The sequence below is a fragment of the Penicillium vulpinum genome (genome assembly GCF_028829585.1).
Source record: "Penicillium vulpinum strain IBT 29486 chromosome Unknown utg000004l_segment0_segment0, whole genome shotgun sequence".
In the NCBI taxonomy this organism is placed as follows: Eukaryota; Fungi; Ascomycota; class Eurotiomycetes; order Eurotiales; family Aspergillaceae; genus Penicillium; species Penicillium vulpinum.
The window spans coordinates 7,268,548-7,289,938 of NW_026643244.1; the positions used below are offsets into that span (position 1 = coordinate 7,268,548).

The 21,391-nt window shown below is 47.5% G+C and overlaps 8 protein-coding genes across 8 annotated transcripts; 3 read left to right on the forward strand and 5 right to left on the reverse strand.

Moving 5' to 3' along the window:
- Positions 1–393: 393 nt before the first annotated feature.
- Positions 394–3,627, reverse strand: N7479_011267 (Na+/H+ antiporter Nha1; the record flags this gene model as incomplete). Its single annotated transcript, XM_057258958.1, has 1 exon — positions 394–3,627. The coding sequence occupies one exon, from the start codon at positions 3,625–3,627 to the stop codon at positions 394–396; it is 3,234 nt and encodes a 1,077-aa protein (XP_057106416.1).
- A 1,454-nt stretch (positions 3,628–5,081) lies between these two features.
- On the reverse strand, positions 5,082–7,529 carry mvp1 (sorting nexin Mvp1; the record flags this gene model as incomplete). The annotated part of the gene is made up of 5 exons (XM_057258959.1): positions 5,082–5,294; positions 5,361–5,954; positions 6,017–6,159; positions 6,212–6,886; positions 7,040–7,529. 5 exons carry the CDS (start codon positions 7,527–7,529, stop codon positions 5,082–5,084), a joined length of 2,115 nt encoding a protein of 704 aa, XP_057106417.1.
- An 866-nt stretch (positions 7,530–8,395) lies between these two features.
- On the forward strand, positions 8,396–10,223 carry N7479_011269 (L-glutamate gamma-semialdehyde dehydrogenase; the record flags this gene model as incomplete). Its single annotated transcript, XM_057258960.1, has 3 exons — positions 8,396–8,518; positions 8,573–8,680; positions 8,739–10,223. The coding sequence occupies 3 exons, from the start codon at positions 8,396–8,398 to the stop codon at positions 10,221–10,223; spliced, it is 1,716 nt and encodes a 571-aa protein (XP_057106418.1).
- Positions 10,224–12,623: 2,400 nt separating this feature from the next.
- Positions 12,624–16,761, forward strand: N7479_011270 (transcriptional regulator family TF; the record flags this gene model as incomplete). Its single annotated transcript, XM_057258961.1, has 10 exons — positions 12,624–13,000; positions 13,055–13,839; positions 14,313–14,439; positions 14,488–14,687; positions 14,747–14,899; positions 14,955–15,496; positions 15,547–15,820; positions 15,871–16,046; positions 16,099–16,285; positions 16,346–16,761. 10 exons carry the CDS (start codon positions 12,624–12,626, stop codon positions 16,759–16,761), a joined length of 3,237 nt encoding a protein of 1,078 aa, XP_057106419.1.
- Positions 16,762–17,852: 1,091 nt separating this feature from the next.
- Positions 17,853–19,088, forward strand: N7479_011271 (uncharacterized protein; the record flags this gene model as incomplete). The annotated part of the gene is made up of 1 exon (XM_057258962.1): positions 17,853–19,088. The coding sequence occupies one exon, from the start codon at positions 17,853–17,855 to the stop codon at positions 19,086–19,088; it is 1,236 nt and encodes a 411-aa protein (XP_057106420.1).
- A 141-nt stretch (positions 19,089–19,229) lies between these two features.
- N7479_011272 (uncharacterized protein) lies at positions 19,230–19,663 on the reverse strand (the record flags this gene model as incomplete). The annotated part of the gene is made up of 3 exons (XM_057258963.1): positions 19,230–19,310; positions 19,403–19,558; positions 19,616–19,663. 3 exons carry the CDS (start codon positions 19,661–19,663, stop codon positions 19,230–19,232), a joined length of 285 nt encoding a protein of 94 aa, XP_057106421.1.
- Positions 19,664–19,680: 17 nt separating this feature from the next.
- Positions 19,681–20,194, reverse strand: N7479_011273 (uncharacterized protein; the record flags this gene model as incomplete). Its single annotated transcript, XM_057258964.1, has 3 exons — positions 19,681–19,831; positions 19,872–19,965; positions 20,056–20,194. The coding sequence occupies 3 exons, from the start codon at positions 20,192–20,194 to the stop codon at positions 19,681–19,683; spliced, it is 384 nt and encodes a 127-aa protein (XP_057106422.1).
- A 325-nt stretch (positions 20,195–20,519) lies between these two features.
- Positions 20,520–21,162, reverse strand: N7479_011274 (RidA family protein; the record flags this gene model as incomplete). Its single annotated transcript, XM_057258965.1, has 4 exons — positions 20,520–20,666; positions 20,722–20,895; positions 20,945–20,958; positions 21,012–21,162. The coding sequence occupies 4 exons, from the start codon at positions 21,160–21,162 to the stop codon at positions 20,520–20,522; spliced, it is 486 nt and encodes a 161-aa protein (XP_057106423.1).
- Between the last annotated feature and the right edge of the window lie 229 nt (positions 21,163–21,391).

Sequence of the window (21,391 nt, forward strand, 5' to 3'; positions counted from 1 at the left end):
CCATTTAAACAATGCATTGTATAGTTAAAACTCGCTTCGCTCAAGCAGAAACAGCCGCGAGCCAAACAAAAAGGAATCATATAAACACGATAAAAAATGAGCAAGTCGATCAGTGATCAATCAAGGTCATTACATGCAAGAGCAATTAATATGCACAGCGGGTGAGATGAGAAAATACATGAATATACTTCGAGACACAAGGGCAGGGGGGAAGGGATGGAGAAACTGGATCGGTAAATGTCTAATTGTTGACTCAGAGTCAGGAGGAATGCGATCGCGTCTCCTGTGTATGACCGAGGATGATCAGAGACTGAGAATGGGATACAGAAGGCCAAATTAAGACATTTCTATCCGATTGACTCCCGATAGCGAGATGGCTTGAAACAAACTCGCTTAAAGTTCACGTCCCTTCTCGCCTCCCCAGGAAACCCGCGGAATGTGTCGGGCTGCAGACTGAGAGCCGGATCCAGATCCAGACGGAGAAGACTGGTCAGATTGTTTCTGCGTTTCAGCAATCTCGTTCTTGCCCATAGTCTGGCTGGAGTCATTCTCATCCTCCGAGTCTTCCTCGGCAATAGCATTATCATTATCATCCGACTCCGACCCCTCAGTATCGTCACCTTCAACACCCAACGCGTTTAGACGGCGACGACGCTCGGCCGGGGTCTCGCCTGTATCATCTTCAAGCTGGCGCGGGGGCGCGGTCAGACCAGCAGCTTGACGAAGACGAGAGGGCGGGATACGGTCTGTACCATCGTCGTCGGAATCGCGACGAGCACGGTCCCGGATACGCGGTGGTGCAGGGCTGAGGTTGTTCCGGCGGGCTTGGGCGGCGGTACCGCCACGCGAGAACTTAGCGAGCGAGGCCGCCACGTTGGGGGAACCGAGATGGTAGCCAGGCTCGTCGTCGCTGACATCGCTGTCGGTGACGGACTCGGACTCCAGAGCTTCGGTATCTTCTTCGGGGATGGCGCTAGTGCCACCGGTGGTGGCAGCAGCGGCGGCGGCAGCAGAAAGGTGGCGCTCTTGCTTGGCCTCAGCCTTGGCTTCGCGCTGGGCCATTTCTTGAATTGGGGCTGGTGCGTCGGTTTGCTGCACCAGATCACGGCGGGCCTTGGCGTCAAGACCCTTCATCTGCTCGAAGAATTCCTGCTTGTTCATGCGTCGGCCCTTGTGGCCGATGCCTTGAGAGGGAACGTCGGGATCCTGGGCCAAAGTGAATCGAATGCCGTCGTCGGCAGCCCAGTCGTCGTCCTTGTTCTTTCCTTGGGCAGCCTGGGAGGATTCGCCTTCTTCCTCCATGCCGAACCAGGTTCCCATGCGAGTCAGGCCACGTTTGACAGGTGCTTCACCAGGGACGGTGGGCTCCTTATGGGTCTTATCACCCTTCTCGCCCTTCTTGCCTCCAGGAAGGGTGTACTTCTTGATCACCTCACCGTCCTCATCCTCGACAATAATGGTATTGCCGAATTGGTATGCATGAGCTGAACGAGGTTTGGGTTTTGCTGAATCGGCCTTGGGGGGTTTCTCTGCCTGTTCCGTAGCCTGATCCTTTCCGCGTCCGGTCCAGTTGGTCCACTTCTTGAGGGCATTTCCGTATGACGTACCAGCCTTCTTCTCAATAGAGTGCTTGAGCTCTTCTCCCTCGGTCTTCGTGTGGGGTTGACTCCGAGACGCTGCAAATTGTCCAGATTTATCATTTTCAAGACGCTTGCGTTGCGCTTCGATGTGAGCGCTCTTCTCTTCCGAAGACATGTGAGAGGTATCCTCAGTCGCGAGAACATTGCCCTCTTCATCCTCGATGATCATGTTGTGTCCCTCCTGATAAACCTCTATCTCTGGCTCACGGCCGAAGCGATCCCGCTCGGCATGAGGTGGAGAAGCTCCACGCTCAACCTGATCACGCTCTTCGAGTTCTTTCTTTTCTGCTTCGGTCTCAACCTCACCCTCGGTACGCCGAGGAGCAGGCATGATAGCAGACTGGCTAATTGGACCTCCACCACCGGCAGCACGCTTACGGCGACGTCTCCGCAAGGGCTTGCGACGAGAAGTCTCGAGGCTTTGTGACTCACTATCTCCCTCCTCGTCACGTTGCCGGCGGAGAAAGTTGCCAGGCATGCCGATGGGTGGTAAGGTACCGGGAGGATACTCAGGAAGCTTTTCGTCCGATGAGGCATCCGTGTCATCCGTCTTGCGGAAGGACATGGAGCCCTTGGCGATTGACTGCACACGAGGAAGACGGTTCATCCATGAAGGTCCATCCTCGTTGGCCTGTGTGTAGGATAGGGTGATAGTCAAGGTGTTGATGCGTTTACCCAGAGTGAAAACTGCAATAGATGAACCATGTACCAGAATGGACGTGATGACCATGAACGTAGTAATGGGCCAAATGAGTCTGACAACGTAGTAATTGCTAGTTCCTGGCATTGGGAGTTCATTTTCGGGTGATGGTTGTGTATTGTCGTGCTCCAGCTCTGCTCGAGCGAGAATGGCGGCAAAAATGGCACCGACACCAATAGGACCGAAATGTCCCGCGAACAAAGCTTCTCGCCAGGTTTTGACGTCCGGTATTATCGGTTTGAGCATGAGCATGATAGGAATACGTCGGAACAAGAGGACTAATATCGCAATCACTACCAGCCGCCAAGGAGTAAGGCCAAGCTCGGGGGAGTTGAAGTCCTCCCAGGGAACGATGGATCCGAAGTAGACGAAGTATGCCAAGTTGAGCAGAAGATCAATAACGTTAGAGACATGAGATTCCTCTGTCTTCTCCGTAAACCAGCCATCGTTACTGAAACCAACACCACAGGCGAATCCAATCAGCAGATCGTCCATGCCCAGCAAAGCACCCGAGCCAGCACAGAAGACAGCCAGAACAAAGTAGAAGACGAGGAAACTCTCACGGTCGATCAATCCCTTGCGCTCAGCCCATTTAATCGCATGGCGAGCAATGTAGCCGATGGTGAAGCCAAAAATAGCACCCAAAATGCACTCGTACAGAACGGTAATACAGAACCAGTTCAGCCACACCTCTCCAACATTGGGGCGATAGTGATAGATGTAGAATGACAGATAAATGAATGGGAAAGCCATACCATCGTTACACCCGGACTCTGCAGACAACAAGTCACGCAAATGCTTGGGGACACGCTTAGCGAACTTTCCCTTACCAACAACAGACGATGCTAGGACAGGATCGGTAGCCGTAACACAGGCAGAACACACCAGTGCCTCAAGCCAGTTGAGAGGAGGAACCAGCCACCAGATAAACAAACTGGTGATAAGCCAACCCCAGGTCATAACGGGGATCAGCAGCAATGAAACAGACCTCCAATGCCGTTCCATGTAGGCCTTGGGCAACTCAACGCCTACGGCAAAACATTGCACGACCAGGACAATTCGCGAGCACTCGAGTGTGATCTTGTCGATATTTCCCCATTCGTGAGGGTTGAATAGATTGGCCGCGTGGGGGCCAAAAATAATACCACAGAGCGTGGCTACGGTAGCTTCACCGATGTATAGCTTCTCCTTGACAAACAAAGAGCATAACATGAACAGGCCTGTGAAGCCTCCCAGGATCATGTAAGCCAAATGCGGCTTATCGATATCCAAGTGATCCCATGCCATGGTGCAGATGTCGGTGATTGAACACCAATTGTATTATCCGGGAAATTTGATAGAATTCCGTGTCCTGGGCTTTATGCCGCAAGTACCGCAATGAGCGATTTACCGGATGATTTCCGCCCTCGAACTTCGTTGGTCCGCGTAGCTCTTCATGCCTTGGTGAATCGGTGATCGAAATGCCGAGTTGCCGAGACTTGTAGGGCTGAAGCTTCGCGATCCAGGCGCACGTCCGACAGGTTGGAAGGTAGGCGACAGTGCAGATTCTGCGGGGTGCAGACTGTAGCCAAGAGCTTGGGGATGCCACTGGGGTGGGTGGAGGCGAAGCTGGGCAAGACGTTGGTAAGGAAAAAAAAAAAAAGAACCTAGGCTTGGCCTCAGGAATTCTCAGATTCGGATTGTAAAGGGAAGAAGGAAAGAGAAGAAAAAAAGTTCGACAAGAGCGAAATTTGGTCAGAGTCTTGGAAGCTCTTGGCCAAGCAGAGGAAGGCGAGTGAACGCGTGCTCTGGGAGATTTGCCCAGAACGAAGTATTCTTGGAAACAGCGGGATTCGTCAGCCGAGACTTTCGAGACCCACGTTGGAAGCGGAATTGGGTCTTGGCTGGCGGAGGAGGACGTGCGCTAATAGATTTGGAGGATATTTTATGGGAAAAGGAGTATATTATATAGAAACAGAGAAAAAGGATCGAAAGAAGTTTATATCAAATAAAGCACTGCATACATGTCCACGGGGGTGTCTCTCATTTCACCCGAAATGCAGGTAACAATCCGGTTCTGTATGGTAATGGTCCTGGTAATGTAAGATCGGCCAGCCTTCCAAGGTTGTCAGGCGCCAAGGCCGAAGTCAAGGATCATCGAGATTTATTGGGTCAGTGGCGTTACAGTACATATTTATGGTGGGGAATGGGGCACATTTTGATGTTGTACTAAGTACGAAGTACCCGTGGACTCCGTATACATGTACGGAATATACAGTACAAATATACATTTATAACTTACCCTTATAAATGTACATATGGTATCTGCTTCTTATGTAGGAAGTACATATATGTACTACTAGTTGTATCTTTGTATGTCGATATGTGGGACAATGTTCCTTTACATATGTACTATGTGCAGTATACATATAAAATATCAGATTGAACAGAATACAATCAAATTGGGAATTGTATAAAAGCAAAAAAAAAAACAGGTTCAGACGCATCGCAAAACTTTAGGGGGGAATTGGATGCTGAGAACCCAACATCGTGAAACATGTGGAGTATTTCCGGGGAAATATGGAGAAGAGAAAGACGAAAAAAAGCAAACATTCAAAGGGATGCACATTATGCACATGCATACTGCGCGCCCCGCACGTACCCTCCAAAAAAATTGACGATTTGAAGATTTTCAAGTCCGCCAGTGGGTTGGTACATATGTACGATGTACGACCTAAGTGACGAGGCCCAATGCTGCCCAGCTAAACGCCCGTTGTCGGCATTCTCTCGACTTCGTCGCTCAAGCCACGCCAGTTCTCAGCTTGCAATTCAGAGTACTTGACACGCTCCTGGCTCCAGTCCTGATGTAGTCGGCTGATATGATACTGGCTCTGTTGGAAGTGGACGAGTTCGTCACGGATGCATTCTGTGATGAAAACGCCCCGGGCATGCTGTTGGACAATGGATTCTTTGTCCTAATAGATAATCAATTGTTAGTATTACTCCAGGACTGTGGGTACCATTGAAATATGCAGTCTCACCTTGAAGATAGAATCCTCAACTTTCTCGATCTCCCCGGGCTTTACTGTGCCCGAAGGTCGGACGCGTAGGTCCTGCAACTTCTGCTCATTGGTCTCAATGCGCCGTTCCAGCTGCGCAATGTTGTTCCGTGCATACCGATCCCGCCGATCGAACATCTCGCGTACGCTGACCAAGCAATCACGTTGGCGTTTTAGATCTTCTAGAACTCCCTCCGTCCACCCACGTGCTTCATCCTCCAACAGGCTTTGGCTGGCAGAGAGATGCCGAGCGGTGGCTGTGATACCTGCATTTAGAGACGGAATGTCATTCGTATCCACTGCGTACGTATCTTTCGTGACTTCCGTCAAGGACTGCAGCGCGAGGGAGAACCGGAGGTGGTCAGCAGCCAGACCATCGTTGCGCTTAGCCAATCGCTCAAGCAAAGTGCAAAGATTAATATAGATTTCTGCAGAACGCTTGACACCGCTGCGCACTGTTTCAAACGTTTCGTCGAGAGTGGCGGGCAAGGAGTCCTCAAGATCCGGCGGGAGGACACGGCCAGTAAACTCGTCTTGGACTGATATTGTGGCCTGTTTTCGCCAAACCGAAAGTTCCTGTTTTTTACAGTTATTGTCTGCCTCGATTAGGATACCCAAAATCCCAAAGGGGAGCTTACTGTTGGAACTGTCAAGAACATGATCACAAGCTGTTCTTGACCAAGAACGGGATGGCGAACGAGGGCGTTGGTGAATCGCACCAGTCCGTGCCGGCGCTTGTCGAGGAACGAGGATGAATCCGCTGAAAGGTGAGTGCCATTTACTTCAGAATTGTGAGTAAGAAATTAGGTGCGCTAAACCAGCGTTGTGCATACCTGAAACCCGCTTGGGGGGAAGAAGAGGCAGTTGCCGGAAAGGAAATCGCTTTTGAAGGCAGTCCAATAGCCAGACAAAGTCGCTATAACGCCGAATAACCGTGCTACCTCTCCGTGCAGACTTGACTTCATAATTTCGGTGTTGAAACATGAACAAGCCTTCTTTCTCGGGGAGCAACGTGACACTGACGCTCTCCTCTACCTGTGGGTTTGTCGGTCGGCCGAGACCAAGGGACCGACGCCGTGGTGCAATAGTGATGGGCTCATCCTCTACAGGACCAAAGCCACCTAATGCCTGGGGAATTGTGCCTCCAAAACTGCTTTCATCACTCGGACCCGCTCCGTTGAAGTTATTGTTCCCCCATCCAGACCCAGAAGTGCGAGGCGGGGCAGCCTCCGTCTGGCCATTGGAATGCTCCCGTTGAACCACATTGCTTTGCGTGGTTTCTTCAACCGGCCTGCTAGACCAAGGGTCCGTAGTAGATCTCACACTACCGAATCCATTCAATACACGTGGTTCAGTGCTTTCTGTCTCATGGTTGTGACCGCGGTGTAATTGTGGACTGCCCCATGGGTCTGACTCCAATCCGCCTAACGACTCTCGTCGTGGGATTTGCGACTGTGCAGAGCCGTGGGTTTGCAAGGGAGGAGGCTGTGAAGGGGGGTAGCAGGGTGCTGATATGGTTGTTCAGAGTTCGCGTCGCTGGTCGTTCGCAGCCGATCGAGGTAGCCAGTCTTTACCTGGGGTAATTCTGTATTGATTTCACGTTAGAGAAATTATTGCGAACAATAGATAAAGAAATACCAAATGGCGCAAAATTTACTCACTTTTGCGACGGTCGTCCACTGAATCAAACGATATGTCCTCGCCTTCTTGCGCTAAGCCGACCAGCGCTAACAGCACATTGAACTCGCCACGACCAAGTCCACTAAAGCTTTCACGATCACCAGAAGCAACAAGGTTCAGGATCTTGCTTTGATCGGTTGCAGTGAGCCCGCTGGTTGAAAGAATCTCCCGAACAGAGGTCAACCCAATGCCGGAGCCAACCCTGTCCCCGCTGTTCAGAATCAGGTCGTATGCATCGATGTAGCTCTCAGGCACGTCTGTATTGGGAAGCAATGTCCGAACCAGATCGCGCCGAGCAGTTCTTTTGGTGGTATTATTCTGGATGTTCCAAGGAGAGGAGCTGTCGTCGCCGTCGTCATCGGCGAACAGCGAGGAGCCGCCCGTAGCCGGTTCGTCAGCAAACAGGGATGACTTGGACCTGGCAGGATCATTCGCAGAGGGACCCTCTGGAGATGTGCCGAATAAGGACATCAGGAAACCGACGGGGTGGTTTGCGCCGGGAGAGCTGTCGGGGGATCAGGTGCGGAGGTGATGGCAATGACGACGTTGGCGATCAAGCGGAGCTCCCGAGGGGGTTGGTCACACAAATACACGGGCACCACTCTCCGCCTCAAGAAAAAATAACAGCACTGGAGACAATTGGATTTGCAAAAAGATGACACGCAACAGGGAATTCAGTAATAATTCAAGTTCAAGGAGGTGAGAGATGATGAGAGATAACAGACTCAATGTCACTGGTACCACCCCAAACTGGGTTAGCGGGGCCAAGTGAGTTGTACCAGCTACAACACTTTCACCTCAAGCTGCATATGTACATACTGCATTACGAAGATCGAGTGTGTGTTGGAATTTTGCTTGTTGTCATCATTCTTATCCTCGTCTCATTCAAATGAGAAATCTGTAGCAATTAGCGTCTGGTAATATATTTTAAGGAAGTTGACGTTATCGCAAATCGCTCGCGCATTGTGGGACATGTATTTCTCTTGAACTTACACATTTCAATGGCAGTCCATGGACTTTCAACTTAACGCTTATTCAAGAAGCTCGGCTAAAAGAAAGAAACAGGTTTCTGTGACAATAATATTGTGACACTCGTAGAGAATGCCGTATCTTTCTTATCGAACATCGAGCATCGGATGGCAGCTCCGATATTGGAGCATCGTTGCAAGCCATTCTCCGTCATTGTTGTACACGGAAGGACCTCCCGGTGAATAGGATACGGAGTTCATGCATGAATATCATATTTAACAGCTTATCTGCATGGATGCTGGCAAACCGTTCTTGCTTTACCATTGACCGAAGTCTGTATACCTCTGAACCCACCCCCCTAAAACATTATGCGTCCTGTTACAATTACTCAAGGAGGAAGGCTCAATTGCTTCAAGCCTCGCGCTCTAAATGGGCCCTCAAGGCGATACTTGACTATGTTGAGCCCTCCCAAGTTCGAAAATGAGAAAATGGTGAGCAATACCAAAGTATATAACTGAACTTTGGCTAACATGACAAAAAATCAGCTCAACTATGCGAAAGGCTCTCCAGAAAGGGCCGAACTAACCAAGACTATCAAGAAACTCAAGGGAAAATTCCCTTTCACAATTCCTATCACTATCAATGGCTTAGAGGTATGTGGTGAAAACTACGAATACCGATTACGGACGTTCAACTGATATAAATTTGTAGATCACCACAAAAGAATCCCGCTCTCAACCAAACCCTTCAAAGCACAGTGAGGTTGTCGCAAACTACGCATCTGCCATCCCAGAGCAAGTCAATGCTTCCATCGACGCAGCCCTCAAAGCAAAGCCCGCCTGGGAAGCTACCCCCTTCGAGGATCGTGCCGCCATCCTCCTTCGAGCAGCTGAGCTCGTCACTGGCAAATATCGTTCAGAGATAGTGGCAGCCACAATGCTTGGCCAAGGAAAGAATATCTGGCAAGCAGAGATCGATGCTGCTGCCGAGACAGCCGATTTCTTCCGCCACTACATCCAAGAGGCATGGGCATTGTTCTCCCAGCAACCTAGGGTTCACCTTGACGGACACTGGAACAAGATGGAGTATCGCCCACTTGAAGGTTTCACATACGCCATTGCTCCTTTTAACTTCACTGCACTCGGCGCAACGCTTATTGGACCTGCTGCATTACTTGGAAATGTCGTTATCTGGAAGCCCTCTGACTCGGCACTTCATGCCAGCTGGCTGCTTCATCAGATTTTGTTAGAGGCCGGACTACCTAAGGATGTGGTCCAATTTTTGCCCGGTGATGCCGAACAAATCACCGACACTGCTCTTAAGAGACCCGAGTTTGGGGCCCTTTCATTTATTGGGGCCACTGCTACATTCAAGGGGATTCAAAAGAAGATCGGCGATGGTATTGGTGCGGGTATCTACAACTCCTACCCTCGAGTAGTCGGAGAGACTGGCGGCAAGAACTGGGGCGTCGTCCATGCATCCGCAGATGTGAGGAGCGCGGCTTTGAACACCATTCGAGCAGCCTTTGAATACCAGGGTCAAAAGTGTTCTGCCAACTCTCGTGTTTACGTTGCAGAGTCTGTCTGGCCCGAGTTCCAAAAGGTCCTGGCAGAAGAGACCGCAGCTCTCAAGGTGGGAGATGTCGAAGACTATAGCAATTTTATCAACCCAGTTATCCACGAGCGCTCATTTGATAAGCTTAACAACTTTATTGAGGAAGCAAAGACCGACTCGGACCTGGAACTTATCGTTGGCGGAAAGGCTTCTAAAACAGAGGGCTATTACGTGCATCCCACCGTCTATCGAACCTCCAACCCCCACCACAAGATTTTATCAGAGGAGCTGTTTGGACCCATTCTTGGAATCTATGTTTACCCAGATGCTGAATGGGAGCAAACATTGAAGCTGGTCGATACAACCTCTCGTTATGCATTGACTGGAAGTATCTTCGCCAAGGACCCCTATGTCAGCCGCCAGGCACAGACTATTCTTAAGCACGCAGCTGGAATGCTCTATTTGAATACAAAATGCACCGGCTCTACTGTGGCTCAGCAGCCGTTTGGTGGTAGTCGCGACTCTGGTACAAACGACAAGACTGGCACTATGGCACATCTGCAGCGATTCGTTAGCGTTCGTACGATCAAGGAAGAGTTTGTGCCTCTGGAAAAGGTCACATATCCTTCAAACGAGGTTTAAGGAGCATTTATAACTATAATACTTATGATCTTTGAACAATATAAATAGAACTTCTCTATCTATATTAGAGACATATCTCTGCATTGACTGTCTTGAACCGCTAAATTGATACCAATAAAGCACCAGTCACAGCAATCACAGCAAAAATATCGTGGCAACTCATAATTGGCAGCAAAGCTCATGCCTCTCAGCCCTGGAGAGCGCATGCCTGTTGGAATAATCACCCAAAGTGGGAAGTTCTCAGAGCCAAATCGTAAACATTTGGTTCCAGTCTCACCTGGGCAGACATCTCTATACTTTATTCTGATCTCATTTTACCTTGATTGATTCTAATATTCTTCTTTTCTCTTGATCTTCTTTTCTGAGATCTAGTGCTCCCTGAAACCCTCGCAAAATACCACAAAGGCCGAACTCTATCAATAAGGGTGATTCGGAAAACCAATTTATTTCACAGCTCGCAAGTCCCGGAACTATGGTCCATATAGAAGACTTGTCTGTTCGATCATCTCACCGACCAGTGTATTATCCTCTTTTGGGAGATTAAATCTATGTACAGAGGAACAATGGACACCTATCACCCTTTGACGTTCCCACCAGAACACTTGATGAAGCTGGTACCCGACAGAAAAAAAATATTGAAGATGCTAGATCATCCCGGTTGGGTTTCTATGATCGACTGCTTACCACCGCGGTGCCTACATATGTACTCTGTATACATCCACCAAATCTGGGAATGTTGTATCCTCCTACAGTATTACATTGATCACGTTGCAGCGAAAGGTGATACATAAGCTACAACAAAAATTTGTGTTAAACGTAAGAGACATGGTCCGAACATAACGAAGTAACAGAAGCTTCAATGAAAACAGCGCAATATAGTATGCTCTATTTTCACTGAAAATTGACGAATTTCTAACGACCATCAAAATCATATGTGCAGCCAACGCAATCCGTGATTATGATTTCATGACTGAAAAGGTTACCCAAAGAGCCGCAATTGGCGAAAGATACCCATTCTTGGTTACCACGAAAGACACTCTTCTTATTTCAGAGGAAGCGTTACTGAGTCGAGCAGAAGACTGTGGGCGGTACAAGAGTGGGAAGAGTATTATCCAAGGTCTTCTCGTGATATTTACCATATTAAGTCGGGTGCGGTGCAGATGTGGAATCGGCTTTAAACAGGACTTTGTGGTGGATTGGCGCTTATTGGACCTACGTTACTTATGGCTCTGCACAAAGATCAAGTCACAACTCTGGCGACGGCTAGTATAGCTACTATGCTGTTGATTAACTTGCCTTGGCACAAACCCGAAGGGCCAGGAAGTGTTAGCATGTGTAGCTGCGTATGCTGCAGTGCGGTACTGGTTGTGTTTGGAGGGGCAGATCCATAGGCGTATATCTATGGATTACTATATGGCATTGAGACTTGACGACCTAGAAATTGGATAATCTGAATATGATATTAGAAAGATAACATTTAAGAAACTACTTCTGTGTCTTTTTACGTTTTACTTTCTTTGATAACCTTTTGGCATATCTTTATATCTTTTCCCCTTCTCCTGTATTGTAGCGAGCGTAAATATACCCCGATACCATAGTGATGGGACTTCCAAAATTGTGCCCCGGGGTGTGAAAGCACCTTTTGAGATCGCCAGGTAGCACTGAAGATTAACACCCGAGCCGAACCACGGAAGAAAAAGATGCATACAATATACACGCTTGGTGGTACTGAAAGTCGAATAGTGCCCCCATAGAACCATCACTGGTCAACCCCACCTAGCCACGTTTATCTATGAAACGTAATATAAACCCTCGAGTCAAATCGGTGCTGGAGCTCGAGCAATGTTAACACACGGACCTTCATTCCCGGAAATTGAATGATTGTACAAAGCCCCATGAAGGAAACGATGAGTTGGCATCGCGGGACAGGATTCCTGGTCCGCGAACCCCTCCCTCTATCGGAGGACGACTCCGATGGTAGACCGGCTGACTATCGGTGAAATGACCGGATATTTGGGTAGGTAGTAGCAGTCGGATAAAGTAATGTAATACAGAGACTCGAAGAAGTGTTTGCTTCAAATAGTATTCTGTGGTGGCAACCTGAGTTGAATGAACGCTGCCGCCATCTTGAACTCTTTCATATAAAAAGAACTGCAACTTTAGACTTGTCTGTCTACGTTCTTGACTCAAGCTAAGATGTTATCTCGTTCTACACTTATGAGGCCCCCTCGTGGTTTCTTAGTTCAAACCTCACCGGCCTTGATGTGTCGACTTCATTCGACAAAATCCCACTTCCATGATGCCGCCGCTATGCCAGCAATCAAACCACCCGTCGAAGTCTCATCTATGGCCCGAATTCCGACCAGACTACTGCTACGATCTTTAATTTTGACCTCCTTAATGACATCCAAGGTATTCTTACGACCTGCTCTAGCTGTGATGGGTGTCCTTGCAACATCGAAATCTCCACTATTGAACCCAGATCGGAACATCCCTTTGAATAAAATCCTTCGCTGGACGGTTTACAATCACTTTTGTGCCGGGGTGAATAAAACAGAAGTTTCCAAGACTGTGGCAGACGTTAAAAAGATGGGATACCAGGGCGTCATCTTGGGGTATTCGAAAGAGATAGTGTTGAATCATGATGAAAAGCTTTCAGCCGATGAGTCTGGCAAAGCACAATATAGCGACAAGTGCTATCAGATGATTGAGGAGTGGAAGGAAGGAACATTGGAGACACTGCGCATGGTTGGGCCGGGTGACTTCCTTGCCGTGAAGTAAGTACGAAGGTTTGGATTCTTGTCCTATGGAGTCTGATACCTCTTTGCCAGATTGACAGGTGCTGGACCTATTTCAGTGGATGCGATGGCAGCACGCCAGCCCATGCCAGAGGCTATGATCAAAGCTGTGGATGAGATTTGCTTTGAGACAGAAAAGCAGGGCTCACGTCTCTGGTTGGATGCAGAGCAACAAGTCTTGCAAAAGGGCCTTGATGACTGGGCCATTGAAACGATGCGCAAGCATAACAAATCGCAAACACCAATTATTTATAACACTATCCAGGGCTATCTCAAGGGATCAAAGGCGAATCTTGACCACCATCTTGCCTTGGCTGCACAAGAGGGCTGGTCTCTGGGTATCAAGTTGGTCCGAGGGGCATATATTGAGCATGAGACACGCTCTCTCATACATGATACCCAGGCCGATACGGACCGGTCATACGATATGATCGCAGAAACCATGCTTTGCCGAAGAATGCCTGCTGGGAAGGAGAACCTTCCATTCCCCAACGCCGCTCTTTTCCTCGCCACCCACAACGCCGCTAGTGCAACCAAAGCGATTGCCACACACCAGCACAGGCTTCTCACCAACCAACCTACAGTCATGCTAGAATGTGGACAAATCCAAGGCATGGCTGACGAACTCAGTTGTGAACTGGTGCAAAACTACGAACGTGCCCTCGAACAATCTTCTGCTGCTAACTTGACTGTGCCAAAGGCTTTCAAGTGTATGGCTTGGGGCTCAGTTGCGGAGTGCATGGGTTATCTGCACCGTCGAGCAATCGAGAATCGCGGGGCAGTGGAACGAACACAACACATGCTGACGGCATTGCGTCGTGAGTTGTGGAGAAGGATCGTCGGATGAGTCCCGATCATATTTTTAGTGGCTAGATACCCAATATACAAGATAACCAATCAGACTATAAACTCCTACTAGATATGCACAGTTCATGCACGAAGCCAAATAGAACAAGGCGAAGTCAATCCCGTTAGGGCGTCGCAAATCATGTGATGGGTCGTGATAGAGGATGGATGCCTGCGCTGTTATCTCCGATAAGAAAAGTCGGAATGGCGTTCCGACCTCGGGACTGATTGTACGAGCTGTCACATCTCTACCCCGCACTCTGCAGGGCAATTGATATCGGAGAGTTGCCCCGGCAGCACAGACTATATTCACAATTGCTCTATACATCATGCCGGTATCTCAATCCGATATGCCCGCAACACCTAGCCAGGCAAGAACAAAAAAGTGCCAGAGGGCGTGAGTCAGAATCTTGACCCCAAAGTAGAATATCAAACTAACGTTTAGAAAGCTGTGAGCGATGTCGATCAATGAAGGTCAAATGCTCGGGCGTCAGTCCTTGCACAAGATGTGCGCGGAAGAAGAAACATTGTCACTTTCCGGTGGAGGAGGTGCGGGTCTCTGTGTCGGAACGGTAAGTAGCTGCAACTGGCTGGATGGTATATGTGCTAACGCGTAATAGGTACTTGCGAGAACTAGAAGAGCACATATCCAGAAGCGGAAGTTCGACACGACATGGACACCCGGCCCCTCTTGATCGCAGTCCTTTAGGAGGCACAATATTTACAGCTGATGAGAATATTGATGTTCCTCCGACCCCTCAAGCATCTAGCACACTGCTAGACAATCAAGCAGACATTGGATGGCGTTCAATCCCAATTGGTATGCTCTAACCATTCACTGAATGTATGCTTGGTGTGCTGATCGTGATTTGCTTACAGGAATGGGACCACCCCTGCATACCCCAGGGTCCCCTCACAGAGAGAACGAGACTGATGGTGGCGCCGAAGAAGACAATCACCGATCAAGATTCTCTCGGAATCCTTTGGTTGATCGGGATCCATCATTTGCCCAGACACCGGATGGCCGATTTTGTGAGTGTTTACTCTATCGCCTCGCGCTAGCTCGTGACTGACTCGCATATCAAAGGGTACATGGGGCCTACATCGTCGTGGTCCTTTTGTCGTCGTGTACTTGCTTTAATAGGGAGAAAGGTACCTGAATCAAATTGTCCCCCAGATCCATTTCATATTGATGGCATGGCTTTCAAGTTGAACTGGCGACCATATCCTCCAGATGAAGTACCTGATGTCACTAATCTGCCACCGTTGGACTATGCACTCTTCTTATTCAACACAGTCAAGTTCTATTTTGGCTTTCTTTCTTTTATGATTGATGAACATGCTTATTTGCAGGACCTGCATGAATTCTACCGGGATCCATCAGCGAAAGCTGCTTCCAATAGACCTTGGTACTGTCAATACTTACTTGTTCTCGCCTTTGGAAAAGCGTTCTTGACACAGAAGAACCATTCTGGGACACCGCCTGGCCATCAATACGCATCTCGAGCGATGGCTCTATTGCCTGATTTGTCAGGAGTTGACGAAGATCCCTTGGGCTGTATCCAAGCACTCAGTCTAGGGGCAGTGTATCTTCAGTCAATAGATATGAGAAGAGCCGCGTTTCAGCATGTGGGTTCATCCTTCGCTCACTGGTACTAGATATCTAACTATGTGAACAGATTGGACAGGCGTTACGAGGCTGTATCATCGAAGGAATACACAGGCATGTACCTGAAGAGATATGTGGACCAGAGCTCTCCAAACGATGCAGAACGATCTTTTGGGTGGTTTATATGTTAGACCGGGAATTCTCCGCTTTAATTGGTGCACCGAGCTCGATTAGAGATGAAGATATCACGGTTAGATTGCCAGCAGAGATGGATGATTCAGTAGAGCATGTCAATTTGACATTGCATGTTCGGCTTGCACGGCTCATGGCCACTATTCTGACAAGTGAGTCTTTTTGATTGAGTGGCGTTGGATGAAATGCTAACAAAGCCTAGCCGTCTACGGCGTTGGAAATGATTTTGATGACACGCTCATTCGAAGTACACAGTCCATTCTTCATAGCATTGCTGACCTTTCATATGACCTGACTGCCTTTTTAAATACCCATTTCCATGGATTAATTAGCCGTGCTTCGAAGATGGCGATCCGATTGATGCTGGCTCATCATCATGTGGGTCCTCTCCAAACTAGTGCTCTCGTTCGCCATGAACTGACATTAGTAGTGTGTGGTACTTACAACACGGCCGCTAGTGATGTGCGCACTTCACATGCATATTGAACGAACAGAACGACAAAAATCTCAGACGATCGTTTTAGCACCACCTGTTGCATCCCTGTTGCAATGCTGCGCCGATTCAGCGCAGACTATTCTCCAGACTCTTCGTACTTTAGCTGACGATGACCTGCTGGGTATGATATACTAGCTCTGTTAAAGACCTAGAGACTCATGATACTAATTCAAACCTACAGACGCCTTCTTACCATTCCAAGTCGAAGACGCGTCGTCCTCTGCGTTTGTTCTCTACCTGATCCGTGCAATTGCCCCATCAGTGATCTCAAACGACACGTGGTGCGACAATCTGGCCCTCGTACTCGATAAACTCATTTCAAAGGGTAACTTAGCTGCACCGCTTCGCAGGCTTGAACTCAGGCAATTGGAACAAATACTCGCACCTATAACACCAAAATTGGCAAATCACCAGTTGCCGCAAGTCAATCTGGATGAAGGCAATGAAATTAATGAAGAACCTTACGCCTTCGATCAAGAAGAGTTTGAGTGGGATCTACTGGGACTTCATTCATCCGTCAGTATTGCTCCGCGAGAGTTATTGGACCTTGCAGATCAATTAGATGTGGAGGGGATCATGCAATCTGTCGGGGTTTGATGCCTGGCAACTATTCAAGCAAAATATTCAGCTTTTTACCAGAATTCTTAAAGTTTGAAATTTCACTAGATCTACTGTAGATAGGGCAAGTACTAAGGCTTCTGAACTCTTGATGTAGCGGTCGTCTGAGTACCTGGAACATATTGCCACAGTGGTTATGTAGACAACTTGCATATTGCTGAGATTGCAAGAAATAAATCGATCATCTGCCTTAGCGCCTCATGGAAGCGTACGGTTTGCTCTGACGGTCAATGTTGACTGCTTTGGCTGTTGATCCCAGGCGATTGTTCAAGGTATAATTTTGTCTAACGTTTGATCAGGCGGAAGGGCGAGCTAGAAGTCATATCCAAGATGAAGGCTGCTGTGTCAGCTCAATTGTGTTCTCATATCATCAATTGTTCGGCCTTTATGCAAAAGGTCTCCTTGAGGCTGTATTCTATGAGGTTGTGACTGGCAAAAAGTGCGATGTTGATCTCTATCAGAAGGCAGAATGTCGGTCACATTGGCCGCCGAGGGGAAGCCTTCAAAATCTACAAAATATGTATGGCTTGATTCTGTCATTGAACTTCGTTGGATGGGCGGGTTCGGTTCCATAGTGCAGATTCATTATTTGAGGCATTGGATTCAATTGGTGATACAGCTAAAACGAACCCTCAGAATCAGGTTGTGACCTTGAGCCTGCATAGTTTTGTCAGCCAACACTCGACAACCATAACAATGGCCGGGCTTTTCGCTATGGCAGCACTGTTGGTACGGCCTAGAAGCGAGTGAAGGCGCCAGTCTAATTAATTTCAAAGCTGCACCAAAGAATTATGCAATTAATCTTTTTCTGTCTTTTCTTTTTTCTTGGCCGATTTATGTAACCAAACTACTGTTGGAAAATCAAATCATGTGAGGAAAACAGCTGGAGTTTGATGTTTATGCTTATTCCTTGGTCATTCCAGCCATACCAGCCACCCGTCCACGGGTGACCTCCTCTTTTTCTTCCTTTCTGTTTGTGCTGAGCACCCCCCGCAGGGCCCTTCTTTTGAAAAAGTTTGCACTTTTAGTATAAAGATAAAACATTCTAAACATCATCACAGAAATCAGATATGCCTATTCCGATATCTCCATTGCTTCCTAAATGGGAGCTACAATCCTACAGTGAGAATATTGATTTCGACTGTGATGATCTGCCGGAGCCCAAAATTCGCCACCAGACGTTGATATTTCGAAATCACAGCTGTAAATGGCATATCAAGGTCACTGTCATTGGCACTGTATTTGGCTTCCGATCTATCAAAAAAAGCTTGCCTGAGCGCCATCATGAATTCAAACAATTCGCCCTATCAATCGACTATACCTCGCTACCTCTTATAGCTGACACTGTGACGGAAATTGAATACACATTGTCTAACGAGAATTTCAACTCAATTACGGTGCAAAATGAAACCACGTTTGCAGACAACGCTTTCATGACAAGCATGAACATGATGACTTGCGAGATCAAAGAAGACGCCAAGAGAGTGGTTTATCCAATTGATGGTATATCCTCATCTCTACGAAGAATCAAGCTCGAGCAGCTACAGGATAAAGTTCAAATCTCTACAGCTGTTTTCAAAGTGTGTTTTGCCAGCCAGACCTTCGTTTACAAAGAGATCAACCGCATGGGGTACCTTCCACTCGACACGGATAATATCCTACAAGAAATAGAAGCACTCGAAATATTCCAGGGATGTTCGAATATAGTGCAGGCAGTAGGAATCATCACATCCACCAATCCTTACCAGACCGACCCGTCGAGCGACTATCCTCCAGTTATTACCGGGATTCTACTCAAATTTTACCCTATGGGCTCACTAGAGCTGATTTTTGAACAACACGAAGCGAACAAAGTCGTCTGCTGGAGCTCTGTAACTATTCAGATCGGAGAAGCGTTGATATGCATGCACAAAGCCAAAAGGACCCACCTTAACCTCAAGTTGTCAAACATAGTCCTGGACGCAGATGGGAATGCGCTTATTATTGATATTAGTGGAACTGGGAGTTTCACATGGGAATGGCTAGCACCGGAAATGAAAAAAGAGTTACAGGACAGAGTTGATGATGGACATGAAGCAAAGCCCGCACAATCGCCATTTGAAAAACAACGGCTGAATGATACATGGGCTTATGGAAAATTACTTTCGACCATTGCAAAGAAGCTTGGTGGGAATGGGCTTGGCCTGAAAGCAAACCGTGTTGCAGAATGCTTGATGATTGAGGATCCTAAGATTCGTATGTCTTTGGAAAATGCCATCGAGGTCTTACGACAGGAAGATGATGGCAAGCCTGTGGCAAATATCTAAAGATGATCTGTGTTATCATGCCGCGAGTTATCTCTCACATGACAACGAAATGAACGGAAATGTAACTTGATTCTTTCATCTTCAGATCAAATATTCTCAAATCTACAGCTCAAGTATCATGGTTTCTGGATTGCCCAAGTACTACTTAATCATAACCAAGAATTGAACTGCTTCCCGTCCATCAATGATCCGGTGATCATAAGTCAGAGCAACGTACATTATCTAGTGAGAAATATGCAATTAGGATTAAATAAAACAGATACATATCTCTAATGAAATGCACTTATGGAACAAATCTCGACTTGGCCATTGACTGCGGTGGGTCTATCCATGGTATCATATGTCCCTAGCACTGCTGTCTGGGGTAGATTGATAATCGGGGTCCCGAAGAGCGATCCCCATACCCCACTGTTGCTCATTGTAAAGCTTCCACCGGTCAAGTCATTTATAGTAAGCTTACTATCCCGAGCCTAGATCGAACCATATATCAGTTGTCACTCCCTTAAGAATGAATCCAAAGTACTGACTTTCTTCAATATCCCTGCAAATGCTTTCTCAATCTGCAATATCTCCATGGATTCAATATTTTACACTACAGGCGTGACAAGCCCTTTCGGGGTGGATTAGCGATTCTAAGGTCAACATAGTCCCGATACGCGATTGTATCGTCGTTTTCAGAATCAGTGCGGATGCCTGAGCCATGAGACCCATGAATCTCAGCTTGATTCCATGCTTTTCCATGACTGCCTCTTTGTTATTCTTTCAAAGTTCATTAGCCGCGACATGTCGACTTTGTTAAAGATGATCAGGAAGGCGGTGATATCTTGTGATTCTTTGAGACTTTGTACGGCGCGCTGTTGGTTCGAGCCATTTTGATCTGAATAATGATTATTTGGTGTTATTTGACCATGGGATTGTTGACTTGGACTTGAAGTTTATGTATATCGCAAGAATGAACAGTGTAAACTTGCCTTTTCTTCTGCGCGAGTAGGCCTAAAGCCCCAAGATGTATGGGATTGGGCAACAGATGAAGCATTTTTAGGCTTTTCGTGAGGTGCCACATCAGGCTTCGGCTCCGGGCCCTCCAGCCTTGTTTTATCCAACATGGGCCGCGCGGGGATGTCTAACGCAGCGCCATTACACACAGTGGATTGAAACTAACTTGGGAGGAGACAAAGATGGGCTCATTTTTATTGATAACAACCTAAGTTATCTTGAATTTGTTAGGGCGTGAATGAAAAAAAAATTCGGACCCTCTTGCCGTTGAATTCGGCGTCTTGTCTTGCCAAAAAGCCGGCCAACGACATAAGCGACGACATAAGCGACGACATAAGCAACCTAGCCCTAAAAACTTGCGCTTATTTGCCTGAATCTCTCTATTGGTATATAGTCTTTCTCTCTAGTCTAATTTCATCTAATAGTAATTTTGATCTAAATAACAGCAATAAAATCCACCTGGATATCCACCCCGGCGGGCAACCTTGACACTTCAACCATAGACCGTGCAGGGCGATGCGGGAATGCAGGGTCATAAACAGATGCGAATTCCGGCATCACACTGGCATCTTTAACGTACACCTGCAAGAATATTAACCATTGAATGATACTGTAAATTGCGTGTTCTAATACTCACCACTACTTTGACAACCCTGTCTAACCCACTACCCGATGCATTGAGAATAGCTTCAGTATTTTTGATTATAGCTTGAGTCTGCTCGGTCATTGTGCCTTTAATTAGATTCCCTTGTGCATCTGCGGGTATCTGACCAGAGAGCCAGACTTGACCGGCGGCTTTAATCGCTTGCGACTGCAAGCTGTTAGACAGTCCCACCTCATTTGTTCTTGGTTGTACATACATAATGAGCAAAAGCTAAAGATATTGTTAGTCTTGAAATCCTGAGAAATTTTAGTTAGGAAACCTACGCGCATATGCCTCGTTCGTTTGCATGCTGGTTACCATAGTGGGCCTCGGCACCCTGGATGACATATACTGGATTCGGGCATAGCTTCGAGCTAGATGATTCGACAGAATTAGAGTTCTCCTGAGAGCAGCGCACACGTTTCGGCTGAACATGGTTGAATATGGTTGAGGGGTAAAGAGAGATGAAGTTTGTTGTATTCCTACAAATAAATGGACGCTAGCTAAATAGCTAAAGCCTCAGAGATAAGGCATCTATCAGATAGTCTCAACAAATATGATGATGTAATGGTCTTGCAGGGCTCCAGGGCTGCCCAGTGGACCCTTGTGGAAAGCCCTAAAGGTCTTATCGTTTTATCGTGAATATATCGGAGAGATTTCCCGA